The 21,327-nt window shown below is 45.1% G+C and overlaps 1 protein-coding gene across 1 annotated transcript in view; it reads right to left on the minus strand.

Annotated features, from left to right (window-relative positions):
• The window catches only part of OTOA (otoancorin), a 69,686-nt gene that overhangs the window by 12,362 nt on the left and 35,997 nt on the right, over window positions 1-21,327 (minus strand). Inside the window, exons 13-20 of the mRNA XM_040459622.1 lie at window positions 21,042-21,218; window positions 18,119-18,192; window positions 15,463-15,598; window positions 14,080-14,270; window positions 12,100-12,193; window positions 9,274-9,403; window positions 5,910-6,097; window positions 4,037-4,192 (exon numbers count right to left, since the gene is read on the minus strand). Coding sequence (XP_040315556.1) covers window positions 4,037-4,192; window positions 5,910-6,097; window positions 9,274-9,403; window positions 12,100-12,193; window positions 14,080-14,270; window positions 15,463-15,598; window positions 18,119-18,192; window positions 21,042-21,218 — 1,146 coding nt within the window. The remainder of the gene's footprint in view (window positions 1-4,036; window positions 4,193-5,909; window positions 6,098-9,273; window positions 9,404-12,099; window positions 12,194-14,079; window positions 14,271-15,462; window positions 15,599-18,118; window positions 18,193-21,041; window positions 21,219-21,327) is intronic.

A 21,327-nucleotide genomic window follows, 5' to 3' on the forward strand; every position in this document is an offset into this window, starting at 1 on the left:
GTAGCTTTTGAACATTTCCTATCAAGGCTTCCCAAATCAGGTTTCACTAGATGACTCGTAACGATGTGTGCTCCTCAACTATCAGGCGTGCCCATTTTAAAATGAAAGTGCAAAAATACAATCAAATAAAATTACTTTGAGGACGCGGTATTAAATTGTCCTCACCACTGGAACCCGGAAAACGCAAGCTCAGCTTGCGAGGTGATAAGCCAAAATATATTTACTTGAATGACTGGACCAGTGTATCTGTAATGATTCCCAGACAATTAATACTAACACTTTGAGGCAATATTAACCCTCTGAAAAATGAATAGCTCTAAGATTTCAATCTCCCTGTTCATCCCTCTGGCTTCTCTAATAGTTTCCTCCCCCCCTTATATTGGTTTTTAAACTGAACTCCGTTAATATAGTTCCGCCAGGTCTGTCTATTAATCTAGAAGCATGCATTTAAGGGTTTGATTGGGAGCGAAAGTTGAGGGACTGACTGCAAATGATCTATGCAAATGTTAGGTTTTCATATCCTCTTCAAACATATTGATAAATCTCACTGGCATCCATGGGGATTAAAACTGGTGCAAAGGGAAAGAGATACTCCAGTTTCTAAGTTGGATATATATTTGTTTCCTCCAGGACTGTAAACAGAAGGATTTTAATATCTGAAGGCTGAGGTGGCACTTCCCAAACCAGTCAAAACCAGTCATTATGGAACGTCAGGATAGAAGGAACCTCCAATTGCTTGGTTTAGACCATCTTGGAAATGAGGCAACTTATTTTTTTCTTTTCTTTTTTTGAGGCAACTTTTAAACTTCCAGAGAGAGGAAGTGTGGTGATGATGATGATGATGATGATGATGGCCATGACAATGAAAACAATTACTTTCTGGGCCGCCTGGGTGGCTTAGTCGGTTAAGTGTCCGAGTCTTGATTTTGACTCCAGTCATGATCTCACAGTTCCGGGGTTCGAGCCCCATGACAGTGCAGAGCCTGCTTGGCATTCCCTCTCTCCCCCTCTCTCTGCCCCTCCCTTGTTCACGTTCACTCTCTCTCAAAATAAATACATAAACATTAAAAAAAAAAAAGTATAGGGTCGCCTGGGTGGCTCAGTCGGTTAAGCCTCCGACGTCAGCTCAGGTCACGATCTCGCGGTCCGTGAGTTCGAGCCCCGCGCCGGGCTCTGGGCTGATGGCTCAGAGCCTGGAGCCTGCTTCCGATTCTGTGTCTCCCTCTCTCTCTGCCCCTCCCCCGCTCATTCTCTCTTCTCTCTCCCTCTGCCTCAAAAATAAATAAACGTTAAAAAAAAAAATAAAAAAAAAAAAAGTACTTTTTACTGAACACTATGTGCCAGGCATTGTTCAAAATGTTTCCCATGTATTGACTGGTGTAACCCTCACAGCCATGGCTGTGGAATGGCTGCCTGGAATCCTGGATTCCTGCCTGGAATCATGGAATCCTGATTCCAAAAAGCTCACACAACTGGGGGACATGCAGTGGTTTTGCCTGCCCAGCACCCGTGCCCCCCCCCCCCCCCCCGCCCCGTGTTTGAGAACACCATGCTTTTCTTTTGGTGAACCCCCCTGTATTTGTTTCCTCTTGCTGCTGTAACAAATTGCCACAGAGTCAGTGGTTTCACACAACACAAATGTATTCTCTTACGTTTCTGGAGGCCCTAAGTCCTAAAATGGGTCGGCAGGGTGTGTTCCTCCTGGAAACTCGAGAGAATGTTGTTTCCTTGCCTCTTCTAGCTTCCACAGGGTGCCTGTAGCTGCACCCTCCCTCTTCAGAACCAGCAGCCTGGGGCCTTCGAATCTTTCTCTGTGTCCTTGTGTATCTGTGGCCTCCTGCCTCCTTCTCATAAGGACCCTTGTGATTACATCGGGCTCATCAGGAGAATCTTCCCACCTCAAAATCCTTAAATTAATCATCTCTGAAAAATCTCTTTTGCCATATAAGGGAACATCTTCCAAGGTTCCAGGGATTGGGGCATAGATGTCTTTGGGGGCCTTTAGGCAGCCCCCACATTCCCATTCTCCACTGTCAGTTCACAGGGTCATGTTGAGACGGACTCCGCTCCCTGACACATGCCTGGCCACCCAACTTGCTCTACTCCTGACTACAGTGATGGTTTGCAGTGGGCAATTACAGCCAATGCTGCAATTTTTTCAAAAATTAGTGCAAAAAGGGGCGCCTGGGCGGCTCAGTCGGTTAGGTGTCCAACTTTGGCTCAGGTCATGACGTCCCAGTCCATGGGTTTGAGCCCCATGTCGGGCTCTGTGCTGACAAACTCAGAGCTGGAACCTGCTTCAGATTCTGTGTCTCCCTCTTCTCTCTGCCCCTCCCCCACTCGCGCTCTGTCTCTGTCTCTCTCTCTCTCTCTCTCAAAAATAAACATTAAAAAAATGTAAAAAAAAATTAATGCAAAAGAGGCACTCTTTTTATGGGGTTACTAAGTAGATAATATATAAACCTGGTGTTGAAAATGACCACTGAGGGAGGGCTGCCTGAGAATGAAGATACCACGAAGCAGCTAAGACTCCCCTTTCTAGCAATCCAGTGGGTTAACTTCCCTCCCAGTTGAAGTAATTAAATTCTGGGGAGTTCTTCTTTAAACCATGAAGGATTAAGTGACACAGGAATCACCCTCCCACCGTAAACAACGAGAACACTGAACAAAATACAGAAACAATTGTATTCAGACACTGAACAATGGAGAACATAGGACTATAATCCTGAAAGAGGGAAAATAAGAGGAGTCCGAAAATCACCCTTGCTTATGGCCCAGAAGCAGCTTGCAGTCCAGGGAGCAGGGAAGGGACCCCAAAACCCCAGTGGTCCATCTGAGTTGGAAATACAGAGATCCAGGTCAGGGAGGCCAGGGCACCAGTAATTTGTGGGGGAAAGTACTGGAAAATAAGAAAGTTCAGAGAGAGAGAGACAGAACACCAGAAGAGAAACTTCACAGAAGAGAGAGGTCTTCTCCGGTCTGGCTCAGTATTGACCTATCTACACAGGCCAGAAGTGAAATCCACATAAATACCAGGAAGAGGCATCAGAAAGCAGCAGGCTGAACAATTCTCAGAGCTTGTATGGAGTTAGAAAGAGAACACACATTCCCACCAGCCAAAGCAGAAAGGTCTTGAAATACATACACATTAGACAGAGTCCCCAGAAGAATCATGTCTGAGTAATGGGGACAAATTAACTAGAGAATTAAGGTCACTCTGGACTCACCCTAATTACACTCAAAAAGAAGCCTCAGAAGGACCAAACTGATTAGAAAGTAATTTAAATGTATGTCAGAACAAAGCCAAATACTCTTCAAAGGAGTATAACTAAATCAAGCACTCAAAAAGATAAAATTCACAATGTCTATCAGCCAGTCAAAACTACTAGCCATGACCCATACATGACCCATAACTAGGAGAAAAATTAGCCCATAGAAACAAACTCAGAAATGACTGATGATGGAAATTTAGCAGCAAAGATTTAAAATTTTATTTTATTTAAAAAAAAATTTTTTTTAACATTTATTTTTGACAGAGACAGAGTGTGAGCAGGGGAGGGGGAGAGAGAGAGGGAGACACCGAATCCGAAGCAGGCTCCAGTCTGAGCTGTCAGCACAGAGCACAACATGGGGCTCGAACTCACAGACCGTGAGATCATGACCCGAGCCAAAGTCAGATGTCCAACTGACTGAGCCATACTGGCGCCCCTAAATTTTTTTCAATGTTTATTTATTTTTCAGAGAGAGAGAGAGAGAACAAGGGAGATGCAGAGAAAGAGGGAGACACAGAATCTGAAGTAGGCTTTAGGCTCTGAGCTGTCAGCACAGAGCCCAACATGGGGCTCAAACCCATAAACCGTGAGATCATGCCTGAGCTGAAGTCAGACGCTTAACTGACCCAGCCACCTAGGAAACCCTGGCAGCAAAGATTTTAAAACAGTTATTATAAATACTGTATGTTCAAGATATAAAGGAAAATATACAGAAAATTAAGACCAAAATGGGATATTTAAAAGATCCAGCAACATCTACCTACCTGTCCTGGGGTCCATTCTGTCTGCTGGCTGAGGGAAGCCACAGTGTCAATGGAGCTGAGATCCAGCTGCTCCAGCTCACTCTCATTAAGAGCCAGAGCAATGCGCCCCAGGGAGACAATATGGTACTCTTTCCAGTAAGAAGGCATGTCCCAAAACTTCAAGCCAAAAAAAAAAAAAAAAAAAAAAAAAAATCCAGATTAGACTGACCATTACCAATAGTATTTTAAACAGACACAGGGTAAATCTCTTTAATATATAAAATTCTCTTAAAAATCAACAAGAAAAATATGACTACACTTGTTTTTACTTAAATATATATATGCAAAAGACATGAACAGAACAACTTTGTATCACAGGAATGGACTGGTCTGATTTCTTGGCCCTCGTCTTGAATTGGCCACATCTAGGGTCCCTGGCCAGTGGACTAAGGCTTTGTCTAAGGCCATTTATCTTGTAAACACAAACATTTTTGCTTTCCCTAGTTTTCTGTTAATGGTGAAAGAACAGAAGCAGAGTTTTACTGATTTTCAAAAAAAAAAAAAAAAGACATGAATAAGAAATTCACAAAAGAAGAAACATGGAAAAAAGTTCAGTCTTAGTCATAACTTTTTAAACTTAGTATCCCTGGTACCAATTCACCAGATACTATGTATCTGGTACCTGTATCCCTGATCATATTGACAAGGGATAAACAGAATGATCATTTATGGTGTTGAAGAGATATGGGATAAAGGATACCCTCATTTGTGGATGTTGAGAATATAATTGGTACGTACTTTTTGGAGAGGAACTTGGTCATATGTATCAATAGCTTTTCAAATATTTACACTCTTTGATCCCAAAATTCCACCTTGGGAATTTATCCTAAGTAAATAATGAGACAAGTATCCAAAGAAATATGTACAAATACGTACTTTGAGGCATTAAAAAAATATAAGCAACCTAAAAGTCTACCAATTTGCTAAATAAATAAGGACAGGGAAAAAAAAGGACCAGCCATAAAACAAAATATTATATAGCTATTTAAAATGCTGATATAAATTTATATTTCTGATAAAGAAAAATATGCATTTATACTGTTGGGTGTGGACAGCAAGTTATTGAATAGTGAGTGAGCACGATACTATTTTTTGAAACATATATGTGTAAGTATACATGACATACACGCATGAAATATATAAATATATTTTATACACATATACAGAAGTCTGGGGAGCTTCAGGTGAATATACCAAAATGTTAACAGTGCTTATCTCTAGGTAGAAGATTATGACCGATTTTCTTTTTTATTATTTTCCCACCTTTCTACAATAAACTTGGGTCATCTATATAAAAAAGAGTTATAAATATAATTTTAAGAAATTTAATGCCTTAACCCCACAAAGGTAACTAGATATTCCACAACTATCCTAATGGCTGAAATGAGCCACTCAAAGGGACCCTTTTATAAAGATGAAAAATGACTTCTAGTCTTCTTTTCACTTTTTTCTGCTATGTTTTCCGACAAAATCGCAACAGCCTCTGAGAAAACCTGCTGTAAGCAGCAACTGAGGTCCTCCATGAGGAGAAAGAAAAGGCACAGTTCCTGGAAACCGTCTCAGTCAGAGGCACCAGAACATCCACAGAACTTTTTACTGAACATCCATTAGATGCCAAGACACATGTCTGTTCTCTGCCACAGCCCTAAGAGAGAGGAACTAGAAATTTGTCAGATGCGAAGAGCACGCCTACGGCACTGGGTTCATCCAGAGAAACTGCAACACGGTAACACCAAGTGAAAACCCCCTGGGGTGGGCTCTGCCCACAGAAATGCTGGGACCGTCCTTCTGGGGTTTTCTCTCTGTTGAAAACTCCCACCCTGATGTGCTTTACCTGTACTGCCTTCTCCTTCAGGGTCATCAGCTGAGGTTGGTCGAAACCCCTGACAGACCCCAGAAGTTCCACGTTCCTGATGAACGTGTGCTCCTCCATGCAGAGCAGGTCCTCGGGGGCCCAGCAGGCATTGGCTTCAGCCAGCGTGAAGATGTCACCAGAGGAAGGAGCCACGACTCCATGGCAACCTGAAGAATGGGGAGGAACAGAAGAAAGAGGGCTTCAGGCACGTTAGTCTGTTTCTTTATTGAAACGAGTAACCTTCTCCAGTTGGATTTATGCACGAGAGGCAGCTTAGCGTCGACGTTGAGAGCAGGGACACATGGAGCAGCCTAAATCCCACTTCTGGAACTTCTTGCTAATTACCTGGTAATGAAATTGCAGAAATGCCAACTTTTTGCACACCACATGCACACCGCAGGAGCTCTGCAACGTTTCATTGGGGCTCCAAATTGCCTGGAGGACAGTAGGAGCCGGTGGTGAACAGTTTTGGCTTCAGATTCAAATCCAAAACTATATAACCCCTGTCTGCCTCAGTTCCCTCGTCCATAAAATAAGGATAAAATTACCTCATGGAACTTCTGTGAAGGCTAAATGTATTATTACATCTGAGGCACTTAGAACAATGCCAGGTATACAGTAAGTGCTCAATACGTGTTAGCTATCTTTATTAGCTATGTACCCGCAGCCCCCCTGCATACATTTGAGTTTGCAACCCAGAGTTAAAGCTCCCAGAATTACGAGGAAGGAGCATTCAGTTCTCGGTGCGGGAAGGGAGGATGAATGATGTGCTGTCCATGAAAATCATCGGGGAGGCTATGGCCTTCCCACTGCCTCAGGGAGAGGAGAAATGGACCTGTTGCGTTTTCTTCACAACAGGAGAAACCCGTCCATTTCACTCTCGGAATAAGTTGAACCTCATCTGGTCAAATGAGCTCACAGCATCAACACGCAAACGAAATGTTTCTCCCAGATATGCCCAACCTGGGAGAAAACCAAACGCTCCTTGTCTTTTTTTTTTTTTTTTTTTAAGGATACCATCTCTCTCTCTCTCTCTCTCTCTCTCTCTCTCTTTTTTAAGTTTATTCATTTACTTTGAGAAACACAGTGAGGTGGAGAGGGACGGAGCAAGAGAGAGAGAATCTGAAGCAGGCTCCACACTACCAGCAGCAAGTCCAATGAGGGGCTCAAAGCCATGAACTGTGAGACCATGACCCGAGCTGAAATCCAGAGTGGGACACCCAACCGACTGAGCCACCCAGAGCCACCAGGGCTCCTTATCTTGAGAGCAATCCTGGCTTTCCTGTCTTAGCAGCTGTCTATCCCTGAGGCTCACAGACTCACCAGCACCACCTGGGCCAGGGCATTCCCAAGCTCTGTGGCCATTCCCTTACCAATGGCAACTCACTGGACTCTGGTCAAGAGGGGAAATCAGACCAGATCAAGGGCACCACGTGTGGTCCTCAAGCATCTTTATCACAAAAGACACCTCCTTCCTAGACTCCCCCACTCCACCCCACTTTCCCAGGAAAACAGGATCCAGTGATACAGAATTAGAGAGGAACAGAATGGTTGAATAGTGCAGCAGGGACTTGGTATTATCACTGCTGTGTTCCAGGCCCGGCACATAGTAGGTGTTTGGCAAATATTTGTTGAATGAATCAACACATACATATAAATTAACTAAAATGAAACCAAGTTGTAAGTCTGCTAATCCATTAATTACTATAAGTGCGGCAGTAACTAATACCCAGACCACTAAAGAAAATCCCAATGGAGTGCTGGTAACAGAGGCTCCTCGCCAGCATGTGACATGTCTTACCTTCGCACACCCACATGCACAGAGTAGGAGCACTGCCGTCTGACAAGGGCACTGCTAGGTCGTGAGGGCAGGAGGAGCTAATGGAGATCACCACCAGCTCTGGGTACGAATCCAAGAGCTGCCATTACTCACTCAGTGACTTTGGCCAAGTCTCTTAATCCCCTCTAAACCTCAGTTTCCCATGTCAAGAAAATGGGAGCAAGCACAGCACCCACATCATAGTACAGAGGTGAGGTGAGACAGGGCACGGAGAGAGGACCACCCGAGGTAAACCTACATCAGACTGTGACACTTCTTTGCTCGATTCCCCCATGACACCCCAACCCAAGGACAAAGACAAAGTCCTTAGGACTTCCTTTATACGGCCCCACGTGGCCTTGCCTCTCGTGTGCTCCAGCCACACTGGCCTCTCATTTTCCATCCCTTCTCGTTCCTGTTACACTTCTATTTGCCCGTAAGAGTCCAACACTACATGTCCACACAGTCCACGCCCACACTCCCTGAGTCTACTGAAAGGTCACCTTCTCAGTGAAACCCGCATCCACCATTCTTTTTTCAAATTATTATTAAAAAAAAAATTTTTTTTAACGTTTATTTATTTTTGAGACAGAGAGAGACAGAGCATGAACAGGGGAGGGGCAGAGAGAGAGGGAGACACAGAATCTGAAATCTTTTTTCAAATTATAATCCCCCACCCCACACCCCCTGACCCCCTTCCTTCCCTTGTTTTATCTTCCTTCTTGGCACTCATCATCACACCATCTACTACGTCTTTTACTTACTGTGTGTGTGATTTATACTGTCTGGCACCTGCCCTCCCCCCCAGGTCCCTTGAAAGTAAGCTCTGCCAGGACAGGGATTTTTGTCTGTTTTGTTCACAGAGCCGGCGCTCAGTAATTATTTGTTGCAGGAAAGCAAGGGAGCACTGGCTGCCAATGATTATTATTACAATTATGATTGGGTCCGATTAACCTTGCCTCCTCCTGCCTGGCACAAGTCTGTGCTTCGTGGGTGCACAAAAGTCATAAAAGTATCTCACACTTACTGAGCACTTCCTACATGCCAGGCAATGTTGTGAACACATTTACAGGTTCAAATCCATTAACTCTCATAATAACCTAATAAGGTAGAGACTTTCATTGTCCCCATCTTACAGACGATGAACACTGAGGCACAGAGAGGTTAAAGGGCTTACCCAAAGGCACACAGCCAGTAAGCAGCAGATCCAAGGTTCACACCGGCCAGCCTGGCCCCAGCACTGCAATGCCCAGTCACTCAGCCATTTAGACCCTTTAAGTCAATCTTTTTGAAATGTGTGTTGCACGCATTCACCATTTAACCCACTGGTCTGGGGAAGGAGTGGAAGACGTGATTCCAAATCACTTTTCCAAAGGTGTAGTTCTTTGGTCTATGGCTTTTTGCCATGCCACTGCCTTGCAAACGTTTCAACCAGCCCCCTGGACGAGGAGGCCTCTTCATGCCAGGGACTCAGCCCAAACATTGCCGCCATAGCTCCAGCTCAGACACCCCGGAAACACTCACCAGGGCTGGGGTCAGAGCTGAGGCTCTTCTCACTGCTGTTCCGGACAGATTCAAAGACAGCCCAGAGGAATTCTTTGGGGAGCAAAGTCCCGGCCATCTTGGAAGCTGTTTGTTGAAGGATATCAGGAAACTGTGTGGGGGGAAGAAGAGGAAGGAGGAGGAATGAATAATAATTAAGGCACATTAAACACAGACTTAAACTGTGATACTACTTACTCCCTCAGGGGTTGTTTTTCTTTTATAGCAGCTTCTTATATAAATTTATCTCCTAGCTCAACTAATTTGTTCTCTACGAAGAATCATATAAAATAATACTTAACCTCAATAGCATCCAATAAATGTTCAATAACACGAGTATATATTGTTTTTTACCTATCAGACTGCCAAAAATAAAATAAAGTGATATTACCTAAAAAAAAAAAAGCTATTACTTAATGCTGAACAAATGCAGTAAATACACACATTTATTTTTCTATGGGACTGTTAAATGGTGCATCATTACTGGAGCAACCTGATAATTTCTGTAAAAAATGTAGGTGAGCCTACCCCATTTTGATCTGGTACTGTTCCTAAATTTTTACTAAACTTTCTATTTATCATCAAAAAAGAGGAAAAGAGGGTTATGTCTAATTCTGGGTGGAAACCAGCAATGAAGCGGCTTCCAGAGGTAGCCTGAAGAAGGTACCATTTCTAATCTAGAACCAATGCAATTTGTCAAGACTCAGGATCTTTGTCAAGACTCAGGTAGACGTGTTCATGAGCCCAGAGCATTCGTCAAACTCGCTCACACAGCTGTGCATCACTGTGTCCCACTCGGTCCAAAGAGAATGCACCTCAGGTTTCGAGAGTTCCTCTTTCTGTTCTAACCTTCAGAATTTGAGTCACATTCTAAGCCAGTAGTTCCATCTTGGCTGTCGGTGACAATCACCTGGGAAATCTACATATACTCAGGCCCCACTCCAGAGATTCTAAGACAATTGGCCTGGGGTGGAGGCCATGTATGTGTCCTTTTAGAATCTCTCCAGTGATTCTCATGGGCAGCTAAGGTCACATGCAACTCACAAGAGAGATGGTTAACTGTTAAACAGCAACATGCACAGTAGAGTGAATGGTATTTTCCATTTTGCGTTTTTTAAAGGAAGAACACATATAAGCAGGAGGAGGGTTTTTATGGAAGGATGCAGAAGAATCTAGGAAAAGCAATTGTCTTTGGGGAGGCAGGCTGGGGAGTGGGAGGGAGACGTCCTGTCATCTTGTAGCTTCTGGTACAGTTGAAATTTCTTAACAGGAGTATGTACTACTTGTTTTATTAAACATTTCTGTCATTAAAAAAAAGGTAGAGAGAATAATACAACACAACACCCATGTACCCACAACCTAGCTTAAAAATTAAACATCACAAATATAATTGATGGGTCCTTGCCTCACTCTTTGGTCTCCTTCCTTCCAGAGAAGGAACGAACCATCACCCTGAATTGAGCACTAACCATTCTCATGCACTCCTAAACTTGTCTTACATGTAGAACTGTTTTGCATGTACTTAAAATTAATGTAACTATTTCCACAGTGGGGAAAAAAAACCCACCATTAAAGCATTTTCACAGTGAAAACAAAATTTAACTAGTATCTGCTAATTTACTTAGTATCCTACTATACATATTCTTTTGCAACTTGCCTTTTTTTAACCCTACCTTACACTGTGTTTTTGAGATGTAACCATGTGGAGACAAAACTTTTTCCATTTCAAAAGTTGATCTTTAGAAAATAAGTATATAATATGTAAGTATATCACATATATCATATATATATGTATATGTCTGTGTGTGTGTGTGTGTGTGTGTGTATAATATATATATGTATGTATATATCTGCTGCTTATGACTGTATGTTTGGACACACCAGAAGATGATTTTACCATGCATGGACACTGGAATGTGTGCTGTGCATATGTGTGAACCTGGGTGATAGGCCACGTTCAGGTCCTTCTGAGCACAGGTGACAATGTACATCTTGCAGGTGCATGTACAGGGATGAGAGCACGTGGACGTGCCTTGCAGTCCATCTGAATCTTGTCCAGGAAACATTCACTCCCTCCCCACCCTCCACTTGTGCATGGAGACTACTTCCTATCCCCGCCCTGAGGTTGGGCTCAGTCATGTGACTTGCTTTGACCAATGGAAAGTGACAGTGTGCCATTTCCCTGTGTAGGCTTTAGAAAAACTGCACTTCGGTGCTCCCTTTTCTGGAGTTTCAGACCTTCGTGGTGAGAAGAACGAGCCTCAGGGAGCCTGGGCCCCAGAAGCAGAACTGTCCTGGTGACCCACAGACCAGTCAGCAAGAAATTAATGCTTATTGCTGTATGCCAGTGAGATTGTGTGGCTTCATTATGTAGCAAAAGATGAGGCATTTATGCTTACCTGGCATGACTCTTAGTCTAGACCGTCTAATTTTGGAGACCTGCTCCAAGCAAAGCATGTGCCCAAAGGCAATGCCCCATGAGGTTCTGGTTCTGGATTAAATGTGTTTGTGCACGTGATTATACACATTGGACGAAGTGTGCATGTGCCTATGGCACTGGAAGGTGTAAGCCCTTGAACAGGCATGCATGTGGGAAGCTCATGGATAGCAGAGTGGTAGCTAACAGCTCCCATCTGTGCACATCTGTCTGAAGGGCCATGTGAAAAGCCCAGAGTGGGATTCGCTGTTGCCTCACTCCCTTTCTCCAAACCTCAGACATCCTGGAGTGGAGCTGGAAACATCTGAGCCCTGTGAAGCAGGGAGGATAGGTTCCAGAAAGCAAAGGGGCAGTAAACCCCACAGAAGTACCTTTGTGGCAATAGAGCTTAATTCATCTCCTGAGAAAAGTACTAGAAAGGGTCCCAAGTCCTTCGTAGTCTCAGCTGTCCAGTTCCCGGGGAGTCTACGAAGAGATGATAAGCAGTGAACTGAAAAACCATGCTGTTGTCCCTGACTCGCAGCATCCTTTTCTTTTTTTTTTTTTTTTAATTTTTAAAAAATGTGTTTTAATGTCTATTATTTTTGAGGCAGAGACACAGAGCATGAGTGGGGGAGGGGCAGAGACAGAGGGAGACACAGACTCTGAAGCAGGCTCCAGGCTCTGAGCTGTCAGCACAGAGCCCGACGTGGGGCTCAAACCCACAAACTGTGAGATCATAACCTGAGCTGAAGTCAGACGCTCAACCAACTGAGGCACCCAGGTGCCCCTCCCAGCAATCTTTTCTTGCAGGAACAGATTTCATACGTGGACAAGTCCCACTTCCCCGACCAAGAAAACAGGCACGTGATGCAGGATATCACATGCAGGACACCGAGCCACCCTTGGGGATTTTGTTGGAACTAGACTCTCTTTCTTCTGGTATCCCCAGCAGTAAAGAGGACATTGGAAGCGGTTCCTGTTACCAAGTGCAGAAAATAAAGGCCACACCAAGGAACACAGAGCTGAGGGATGGGAGGAGCATATTCCCGACAACATCGCTTGAGCCTCTGGATCCAGTCATGTGTGAAGTATACCCCTGCAGTTTTTAGTTACATTCTATTTCTGAACTCAGTAAATTCCCTTTTGTTAGCCTGAATTGAATTGTTGGATTTCTGTCATTTATATCACAACCTTTCCTTCCTCCCCTTCTTCTTCCACTACTGTCCCCGTCCTACAGGTGTAGAAATTAAAGTGCATGGGGTGCCTGGGTGGCTCAGTCGGTTAAGCGTCCGACTCTTGACTTCAGCTCAAGTCATGATCTCACAGTTCGTGAGTTTGAGCCCCCGCATCAGGCTCTGAGCTGACAGCACAGAGCCTGCTTGGGATTCTGTCTCCTTCTCTCTCTGCCCCTCCCCTGCTTGCTCTTTATCTCTCTCTCAAAATAAATAAAAATAAACTTTTTAAAAAAATGTTAAAAGAAAGGAAATTAAAGTGCAAAAAGATTAAGTAGGTTTTCCCAGGTCACACACACAATAAATGATACAAACAAAATTTTAACCCAAGGAGTCGGCCTTCTGAGTCCATGATCTTAAACTGTATATAAAAGGGCAGTGCCTGGGACATGGTAATTGCTCCACAAACATTTGCTGTTTAACCGCTGACTGATGGTTAGGCCCTACTCAAATATCTGCCCTAACTTCAGAAGACTCTACATGAGAGACAACAGTTCTGTGTTCCTCCAGAGAGCTCCCCCACTGAGCTGACAGTAGTTCAATTAGTTGCATGATTATTATTGCCATTGTTATTTCACAAGAACAATAATGCCACCTCCCTGCAATTGTAAAGTGCCATTGTTCCAAAAACTTTACATAAGCCAAGATGTATTGGTGACAACCACATGAGTGGCCACTGTTACTGTCATTTTACAGGGCATCTGAGGCCAAAAAAAGGTCACATTTCTAGAATAAATGTAAGCCAGACCCTTCTAGAATAAACATAAGCATCTAACCTTGCCCTAAACTAGAGACTCTCTCTGGGTTTTTCGGGATATTTTTAAATTTTTTTAATGGTACTTATTTGAGAGAGAGAGAGAGAGAGAGAGAGAGACAGAGTGTGAGCTGGGGAGGGGCAGAGAGAGAGGGAGACACAGAACCCGAAGCAGGCTCCAGGCTCTGAGCTGTCAGCACAGAGTCCGACGTGGGGCTCGAACCCACGAGCCGTGAGATCATGACCTGAGCCGAAGTCAGAGGCTTAACCGACTGAGCCATCCAGGGACCCCAAGACTGTCTCTGTTTTAAGGGCAGGAGCACCAGGGCTCGGTGCCCCAGAGCCTGCACCCCACCCCAAAGTGAGCCCCAGCCCCTCCTCACCCATGCTGTTCCAGGAGCCTGAGCCTCACTGCAGCCTTCTGCTCCGGGCTGAGGTGCGGGCAGTCTCGGAGTCTATGCAGGGCTGTGGCCCAAGCCCGGGGGGAGACCCCGTGGTGGATGGTGGCTGCCGGCAAGTGGCAGAGCAGGTCCCCCACGATGTCTACCATGAACTCATCGGCAATGGAGTTGTTCTGAAACCGACAAGTGGAGCTGATGGGAAGATCCAGCAGGGTTCAAGACCGTGACCCCTCAACAACCCATCCCGATCCCAAACCTCGTCAAGGTTCCAGGATCTGAATCACCCGCCCCACCATGGACTAGTAATGACAGCACAGGGTCTGATTTTACCCCAGGGATGCAGGCCTCGGGAGCTAGAAGGCCCCACCAAGGGGCCGGTGAGGGCAGGAGACTCGGCACATGGTGGACACTCCATAAATGAGGGCTGACGTCATCACTGGTGCCACTGCTGGGAGGTTACCCCAGAGTTCAACAACCATTCTAATACTACAACAATAATAAAAACAGCACCTCAAACTGTGGATGGGACTAGAAAGCCTCTAAGGCTCTTTCCCCAAATGACCAAAGTAGGTAACATTTGAGTGCTTAATACATGCCAGGTCTTAATCTCCATCTTCAAAGTATCTGTAAGGGATAAGTACTAATATCACCCACTTTTAAAAAAAATTTTTTAACATTTATTCATTTTTGAGAGACAAAGTGCAAGCAGGGGAGGAGCAGAGAGAGGGAGACACAGAATCCAAAGCAGCCTCCAGGGTCTGAGCTGTCAGCACAGAACCCGACGGGGGCTCGAACTCACAAATGGCAAGATCATGACCTGAGCCAAAGTCGGATGCTTAACCGACTGAGACACCCAGGTGCCCCTGCATTATTCACTTTTTTAAAGACAAACTGCCAGCCAGTGGCAAGGCTGGGATTTACACTCAGTCCGCCCTTTGGGCCTTGGCACTGAACAATATATTGCCTATTTCATGCCCTTAATAACTTTGTGCAGGAAGTGCTCTTGCACCCATCTTAGGGATGAGAAGACTGAGGCTCAGAGAGAGGAAGTGGCTTGCTGGAAGCCACACAAACAATCACTGCCAGAGGCCAGTCTAGATCCCAGACTCTGTGTACTGTGATCTTTCTAGTCCCCACACCAGCCTCCCATCATTCAAGTCCCAGGATGACAGTCCTCAAAACCAATGGCCAAGACTGTCCCACCCAGGGCTCCAGGACCAACTTTGAGACCTACAAGTCAGACTTCTGGCCATCACCACAAGCTCAAGATCCCAGCCAGATTCCCTGAGGGCTCCCCAGGATGGCCAAGATACCCAGAGGGGAAGGGACCCCAGGGAAAGTGCCAACCAGAAAGAGTTTCCTTACCAGGCACTGCTGTACCTTCCTAAGGACTGAATTCTTCTTGTGGGTATCTAAAACCAAGGAGTCCAACCGACTCTTCCCCAGGCTGATCAGAAAGGGCACACACTGGGAAGCTGGGACAGAAGCCAGGTAGTGAGCCCTGGAAAGAGACAGAAGAATGAGAGAGGAGGGAACAGTGGCTGTTCTGCATTTGCCCCTGAAATCAGCCTTCACATGCCCAAGAGCTTATCCCAGGACCATTCTTTAAACGTTCGTTCTCCCCAGTGATGTGACTCCTCTTGGCAGGTAGCAAGCCTCCCACCCATCACGCTCCTCTTCCCCATGCCCCTCTCCTATGATCGGGAAGCAAACTCCCATCATGCTTCTCTTCTATGCCCCAGTAGCAATGATCAGGGAATGGGGTCTCCATAAACATATGTTGACTGATGGACTGGCTGAGGGGAGATGAAGGGAAAGAAAGAGAAAAAGTAGAAGAGACAAAGAAGAGAGAATAAAATAGAAAGTAAGAAAGACAGGAGAGAGCAGAGAAAGTAAGAGAAATGACACCCAATTCTGGCATCTCCGGGGTAGAATCCCCCAAACTCTTGACCATGTATTCTTAACAGAGGCAATATGGCCCCCAAGGGGGAAAAACCGGTTCAGGTAGAGAGAGGGAGTGAAAAAAAAAACTTAGTTATTACAATGATTTGTGACCCACTAAAGCTCAACTCTATTCAACAAAATCTTATTCCTGATAAATTCTCTCATTCCAGAGAAATTAAATTGTTCCCTTTAGGGAGGCAATGATGAAACAAAAGTTGAGAAAGACTGCTCTAGACCCATACGGCCTACTCATCATGATCACTAGACTGTTCCAAAACCAAATTCTACAGGTTCTTCTTCCTCTATGCCATCCCAGATGTCTTATTCCCTTTAACCCCAAATCTGTCATTGCTACCAACTTAGTATTACTCAAATCTGTTCTCCCCTCTCCATTCACAGTACTGAGGTTTTATTTATCTCTTCATTCATTCAGCAAATCTGAATGCTGCCTGCCAGGCACTGTACTGGGCATGAACACAACATGAGGGGCAGGTGCTCGCTCTCAGGATACTTCATCCTAGTAAAGACAACAGAAACCAGTGAATAAAACAGGCCATTTCAGCCAGTGATAAATGAAAATGGCTCTGCAGTGGAGAATGATGGTAAGGACAGCTGGGGGGCCCGTTCTAAGACAGAGGTATTTAAGCTGGGATGTGGATGAGTGGAAAGAAACAGCCATGCCAAGGGCCAGGCTGTAGAAACAAGCTTTCACTGTCTCCCTCCTTCCAGCCAGGCCCCCCGTCCATCCACTGCATGGACAGAGGTAACCATCTCTCTGAAACATAAACCTGAGGATCGTGCCAGGAATACAGGAGGAATACCTCAGGGTGTCACAGAGGCCCTCCCTGACTGGACTGTCCCTTACCTCTCTGGCCTTCTCTCTCGCAGCTACTCTGCAGACACACACCATGCATTCCCCAGAGTGCTTCACTGAACCAAACATCCCTTGTGCCCCTGCCTGGAGTGTCCATCTCGAACTCCAAAACGCCAGCTCCTTCTCTGAGCTTTACTTTAGTCTCCTCCGACTCTCCAGTCGGAAGGAGACAAGTCCCCCTCCGTGCCCTGTGCCTTTCACTCCTTCCCATGGTAGCAGCACCTGGCTCTCTTAGAGAACCACCCGCTTCACTCGAAAACCTTGCGGTTTGGAGTGGACCCCGCTTCACTCTTGGCTCCGGGGATGTAATACCAAACTAAGCCAGTCAAAGCTACCCATCTCCCCTAATCTCAGTCAGACTCAAAACTTATTGAGAAGGATGAGGGGAAAAAGTCTTTTAACCAGGAAGATATAACCTTGAATCGGCCAGACACAACCACAGAGAAAGAAGTTGTCTAATAGAGAAGCCTATAGAGGAAAGCTGGGGTAAAAGACAGATAGATGACCACTGAGACCCTGGATCCAGCCATGCCTGAAGTCTATCCCTGGATTTTCCAGTTACCTGGAACCAAAACTGCCTTTTACTGTCTAAGCCAGTTTGAGCTAAGGCTTTATCACTTTCAACCAAAGAGCAACTTGACATTGTAATTGACTTCATGCTTGTCTATTCCTCCTCCCCAAGATTGTAAGCTCATGTACAGGGGAAAATAAATTATCTTTGAGGACACAGTAAGCACTCAGTAAATATTTTTTGAAGAAATGAGGGCAATTAACAGCAAGAGAAGGAAGAGGGAAACAAAGAGAAGAGGAAAGAGTGTCCAGACTATGAAAAGCAGGGCTGCGCCCTCCCACGTCTGAATGCCCACACGTACCAGGAGAAATCCCCATGACTTACATCAGCCCTGATCACTTTGGAGCCTGGCACAGCTGAGAGGCCAGCCCAGATGGGACCTGTGTCAAGGACATTCACTCAGGCTTGGGTTGCTTTGGCTTTGGTTTTTAAATAACCGAAAAAAAGCAAGAGCATCTGTCTGAAACGTTTACGTGGGACTCAGAATTTAAATCCTGATTTGCAAGGGCTTAACCGTGGAAGACACTCTCCACTCTGTCTCTGGTTCCTCACAAAAACCCGGGGGTAGATGACTTGGATGGCTCCTACCAATCTCACTCTTGGGCCAGAGAGGGAAGCCAATGTTCACTTACGGGAGGGCAGCCAAGAGGAAGGGCGGCAGAGAGGATCTGGAGACCTCCCAGTATTTCCACGCCAAACAATTAACCTGAAAGATTAAAGCAGTTCTAGGAATCTAGTCCTGTAGTAATAAGAGAAAACACAGACTGTGCTTTCTGTGGGCCAGGCACTGTGCTAAGTGCTCTATATACGCTTACTTTCTATTTAATAAAACACCCTACGACGTAGGTACTGCTACTGTGCCCAGTTTATGGATGAGAAAACTGAGGCAATCACAAAGGGAATACAAAAATTTAAGTCTGAGAATGCTCCCCTGTTTTGCTTATAACTGCAAGGAAGTAAGATATTAGATTAATTAAAGAAGGAGGCCACTAGGGGCACTTGGGTGGCTCAGTCGGTTGAGTGGCCAACTTCGGTCAGGTCAAGATCTCGCGGCTTGCAAGTTCGAGCCCCGCGTCGGGCTCTGTGCTGACAGCTCAGAGCCTGGAGCCTATTTCGGTTTCTGTGTCTCCTTCTCTCTCTGCCCCTAACCCACTCGCATTCTGTCTCTGTCTCTCTCAAAAATAAATAAACGTTAAATTTTTTTTTTTTTTAAAGAAGGAGGCCATTAGACTAATGTGGCCCTAATGACACGGTGCCCTCAGTGAGCACACCAAAATCTAAGTCTGTAAATGCCTCGAGGTTATGAAATCAAAGCACTGACGACAACCATCACAAAGAGCCAACTGGGCTTTAAGCGACAGCCAGTCAAATAATTTCCTTTCTCTGCGTCTGCACCTTTCTCTCTATAAGTCTTTCCAGAGTGCTCCAAACCACTTCCTGTTTGGTGCTGCCTGATTCTAATCGATTTTTTGCTCAAATTACCTCTTAAAATTTTTAATACTCCTCAGTTTACCTTTTAACAGAGATACAACTTGACTGTCTCTGGGTTTGGGATTGGTGACATAAACTGTGGTATATCCACATAACCGAATGCTGTGCAACGGTTTTGTTTCAATAAGGTAGACTTGTATCTGTGAACACTGGAATGATGGCCAGGTCCTATTTTATATACATACACCCGTGTTACAGAGCGAAACAGAACAGTGTATATAGTATGAACTCATTTGTGGTTTTTTTTTTAATTACACGTACATATGTTTTATACACACCAAAAAAACCTCTCAAAGTTGATAACAAACTTTCCTTGTGGTTACCTTAAGAGCAGGGACTCTCAATCTTAGATCCTTTGCCATTTTGGGTTGGAGAGTCCTTTTGTGTGGGGCCGCATTGTAGTTAGGAAGCAGCATCTCTGGCCTCTACTCAATGGATACCAGTGGCATCTCCCCCAGGAGTAACAACCCAAAGTGTCTCCAGATTTGGCCAAACAGTGCTCTGAGAATCACTGCTCCAGGGGAAATGGGGGGGAACATTTGCTCTCTCTATATTGTCTTATTTTTTTATGATAATTATGTATTTTCAGCAAAAATGTAAACAATAAAGGCAAATTTTCTAATTAACTGGTATTTGAACATCCTGAGAATGGGAGGATTCTAGGTCAGGAGCTTTGTCGGGACAATTCTTCCTCTTTGAACGTGTAGGTCTTCCTCAAAGTGGGTCTGACCTCCATCCATTGGATCGGTGTGATGAGTATAAAGGACACAACCATGCCGGGGTCCAGGTTCCAGAAATAATTTGCTTTCCTCCCTGCCTGGGTCAATAGTTCTCACCAGGGAACTGCTGGAAATGTCAATTAGGAGGCTTCACCCCAGGCTTACTGTAAGGGAAGGGAAACTGCCAGTGAGGCTCTGTAATCTGCGTTGGCTTTTCTTTTTTTATTCTGTGTGTTTTTAACAGCTTCACTGAGGAATACTGATATGCAAAGACCTGCACGTATTTAACGGGTACACTGTGATGAGTTTGGACACATGCAAACACCATGATGCCATTATGACAAGCAAGGTAACAGACACATCCAACACCTCCCAGTTTCCTTGTGTCTCTTTGTTTCTGTTTTTGTGGTAAGAGCACTTAACGTGAGAGCTACCCTCTTAACAAATTCTGAAGTGCACAATATCATATTGTTAATTACAGGCACAGCGCTGCACAGCAGATTTCTAGAACTTATTCATCTAGCAACACTGAAACTTTATACCCATCAAACAACTCCAGCCTTCCAGGTAATGCCGATGCTCACATTTGGGAACCACTGACACAACGGACAATCCAATGGAATGGCAGAGCTTTGTGAAGTTTTTGCATAGTCCACCAATGACCTCAAAGGATTATACACCAAGCTTTACTCTTACTTCCTGGCTCTTGGGAAGAGAATTCGTTGGTTGGAAACTTTTCATTCAGATCTGCAACACTCAGGCCTGAGTTGGGAAGATGCCTTGTACATCTGCCCGCTCACCCTCTCTGGATCCCGTATCACCAACAGTTTACACTTCCAAGTCCAAATGCTGTTCCCAAGGCCTACCTTTACTTGCTTAGATCCACTAAAAAGTCAGTGTCTGCCTCTGGTCTCCCCAAAGAGTTAACGAGCCTCCCTAGCCATTTGGAAAATGAAGTATTAAATGAAGAATGAAAGTACTCTCCTTGGAGTATTGTTCCTATTCCAGGTTACCCCTGGAAAGGCTGGGAAGGAGGGAACGACCTTCGGTCTCAGGAGGACATAATTAGGAATATGAGAAATTGTATACCCTACCACTGGATTTTAAGGTTCAGATCTACGTATGGAATAACCCATCTGTTGAAGCTCTGGCTGTAGAGATGGGTTATCTGGAACTTTTTTAAAAGAGAAACTGGAGAAAAACCTGGCTCAGTATTTGGCCCCACGTCATCACCTGCATGGGAATATATATCTTGGCACAAATATCTTAAGCCACCACAGTCCATCAAGGCCCACGATTGGGGCAAGAAGAGAGAACGAGAGGCATGAATGTGCTACGACGGTACCTGATACGGTGAGAGCAGGGAGAGGTTGTTCTCAAAATAGTGGAAATGGGCCAGAAAGGAGTCCGCATTCATGGCATCAATGTGCGAGCACGTCACGCCTTTGACCAGATGCCCTGTGCTGGAAAACAAAACAAGGGACCCGGGAGAAGAGGGGGTGGGGCTGGGGTGCCTGAGTGGCTCAGTCAGTTAAGCATGTGACTCTTGATTTTGGCTCAGGTCATGATCCCAGGGTCGTGGGATCAAGCCCGAGTCAGTCTCTGCGTTGAGCATGGAGCCTGCTTGGGAT

Source organism: Herpailurus yagouaroundi, unplaced genomic scaffold (assembly GCF_014898765.1).
Source record: "Herpailurus yagouaroundi ecotype Mexico unplaced genomic scaffold, PumYag 222, whole genome shotgun sequence".
NCBI lineage: Eukaryota > Metazoa > Chordata > Mammalia > Carnivora > Felidae > Herpailurus > Herpailurus yagouaroundi.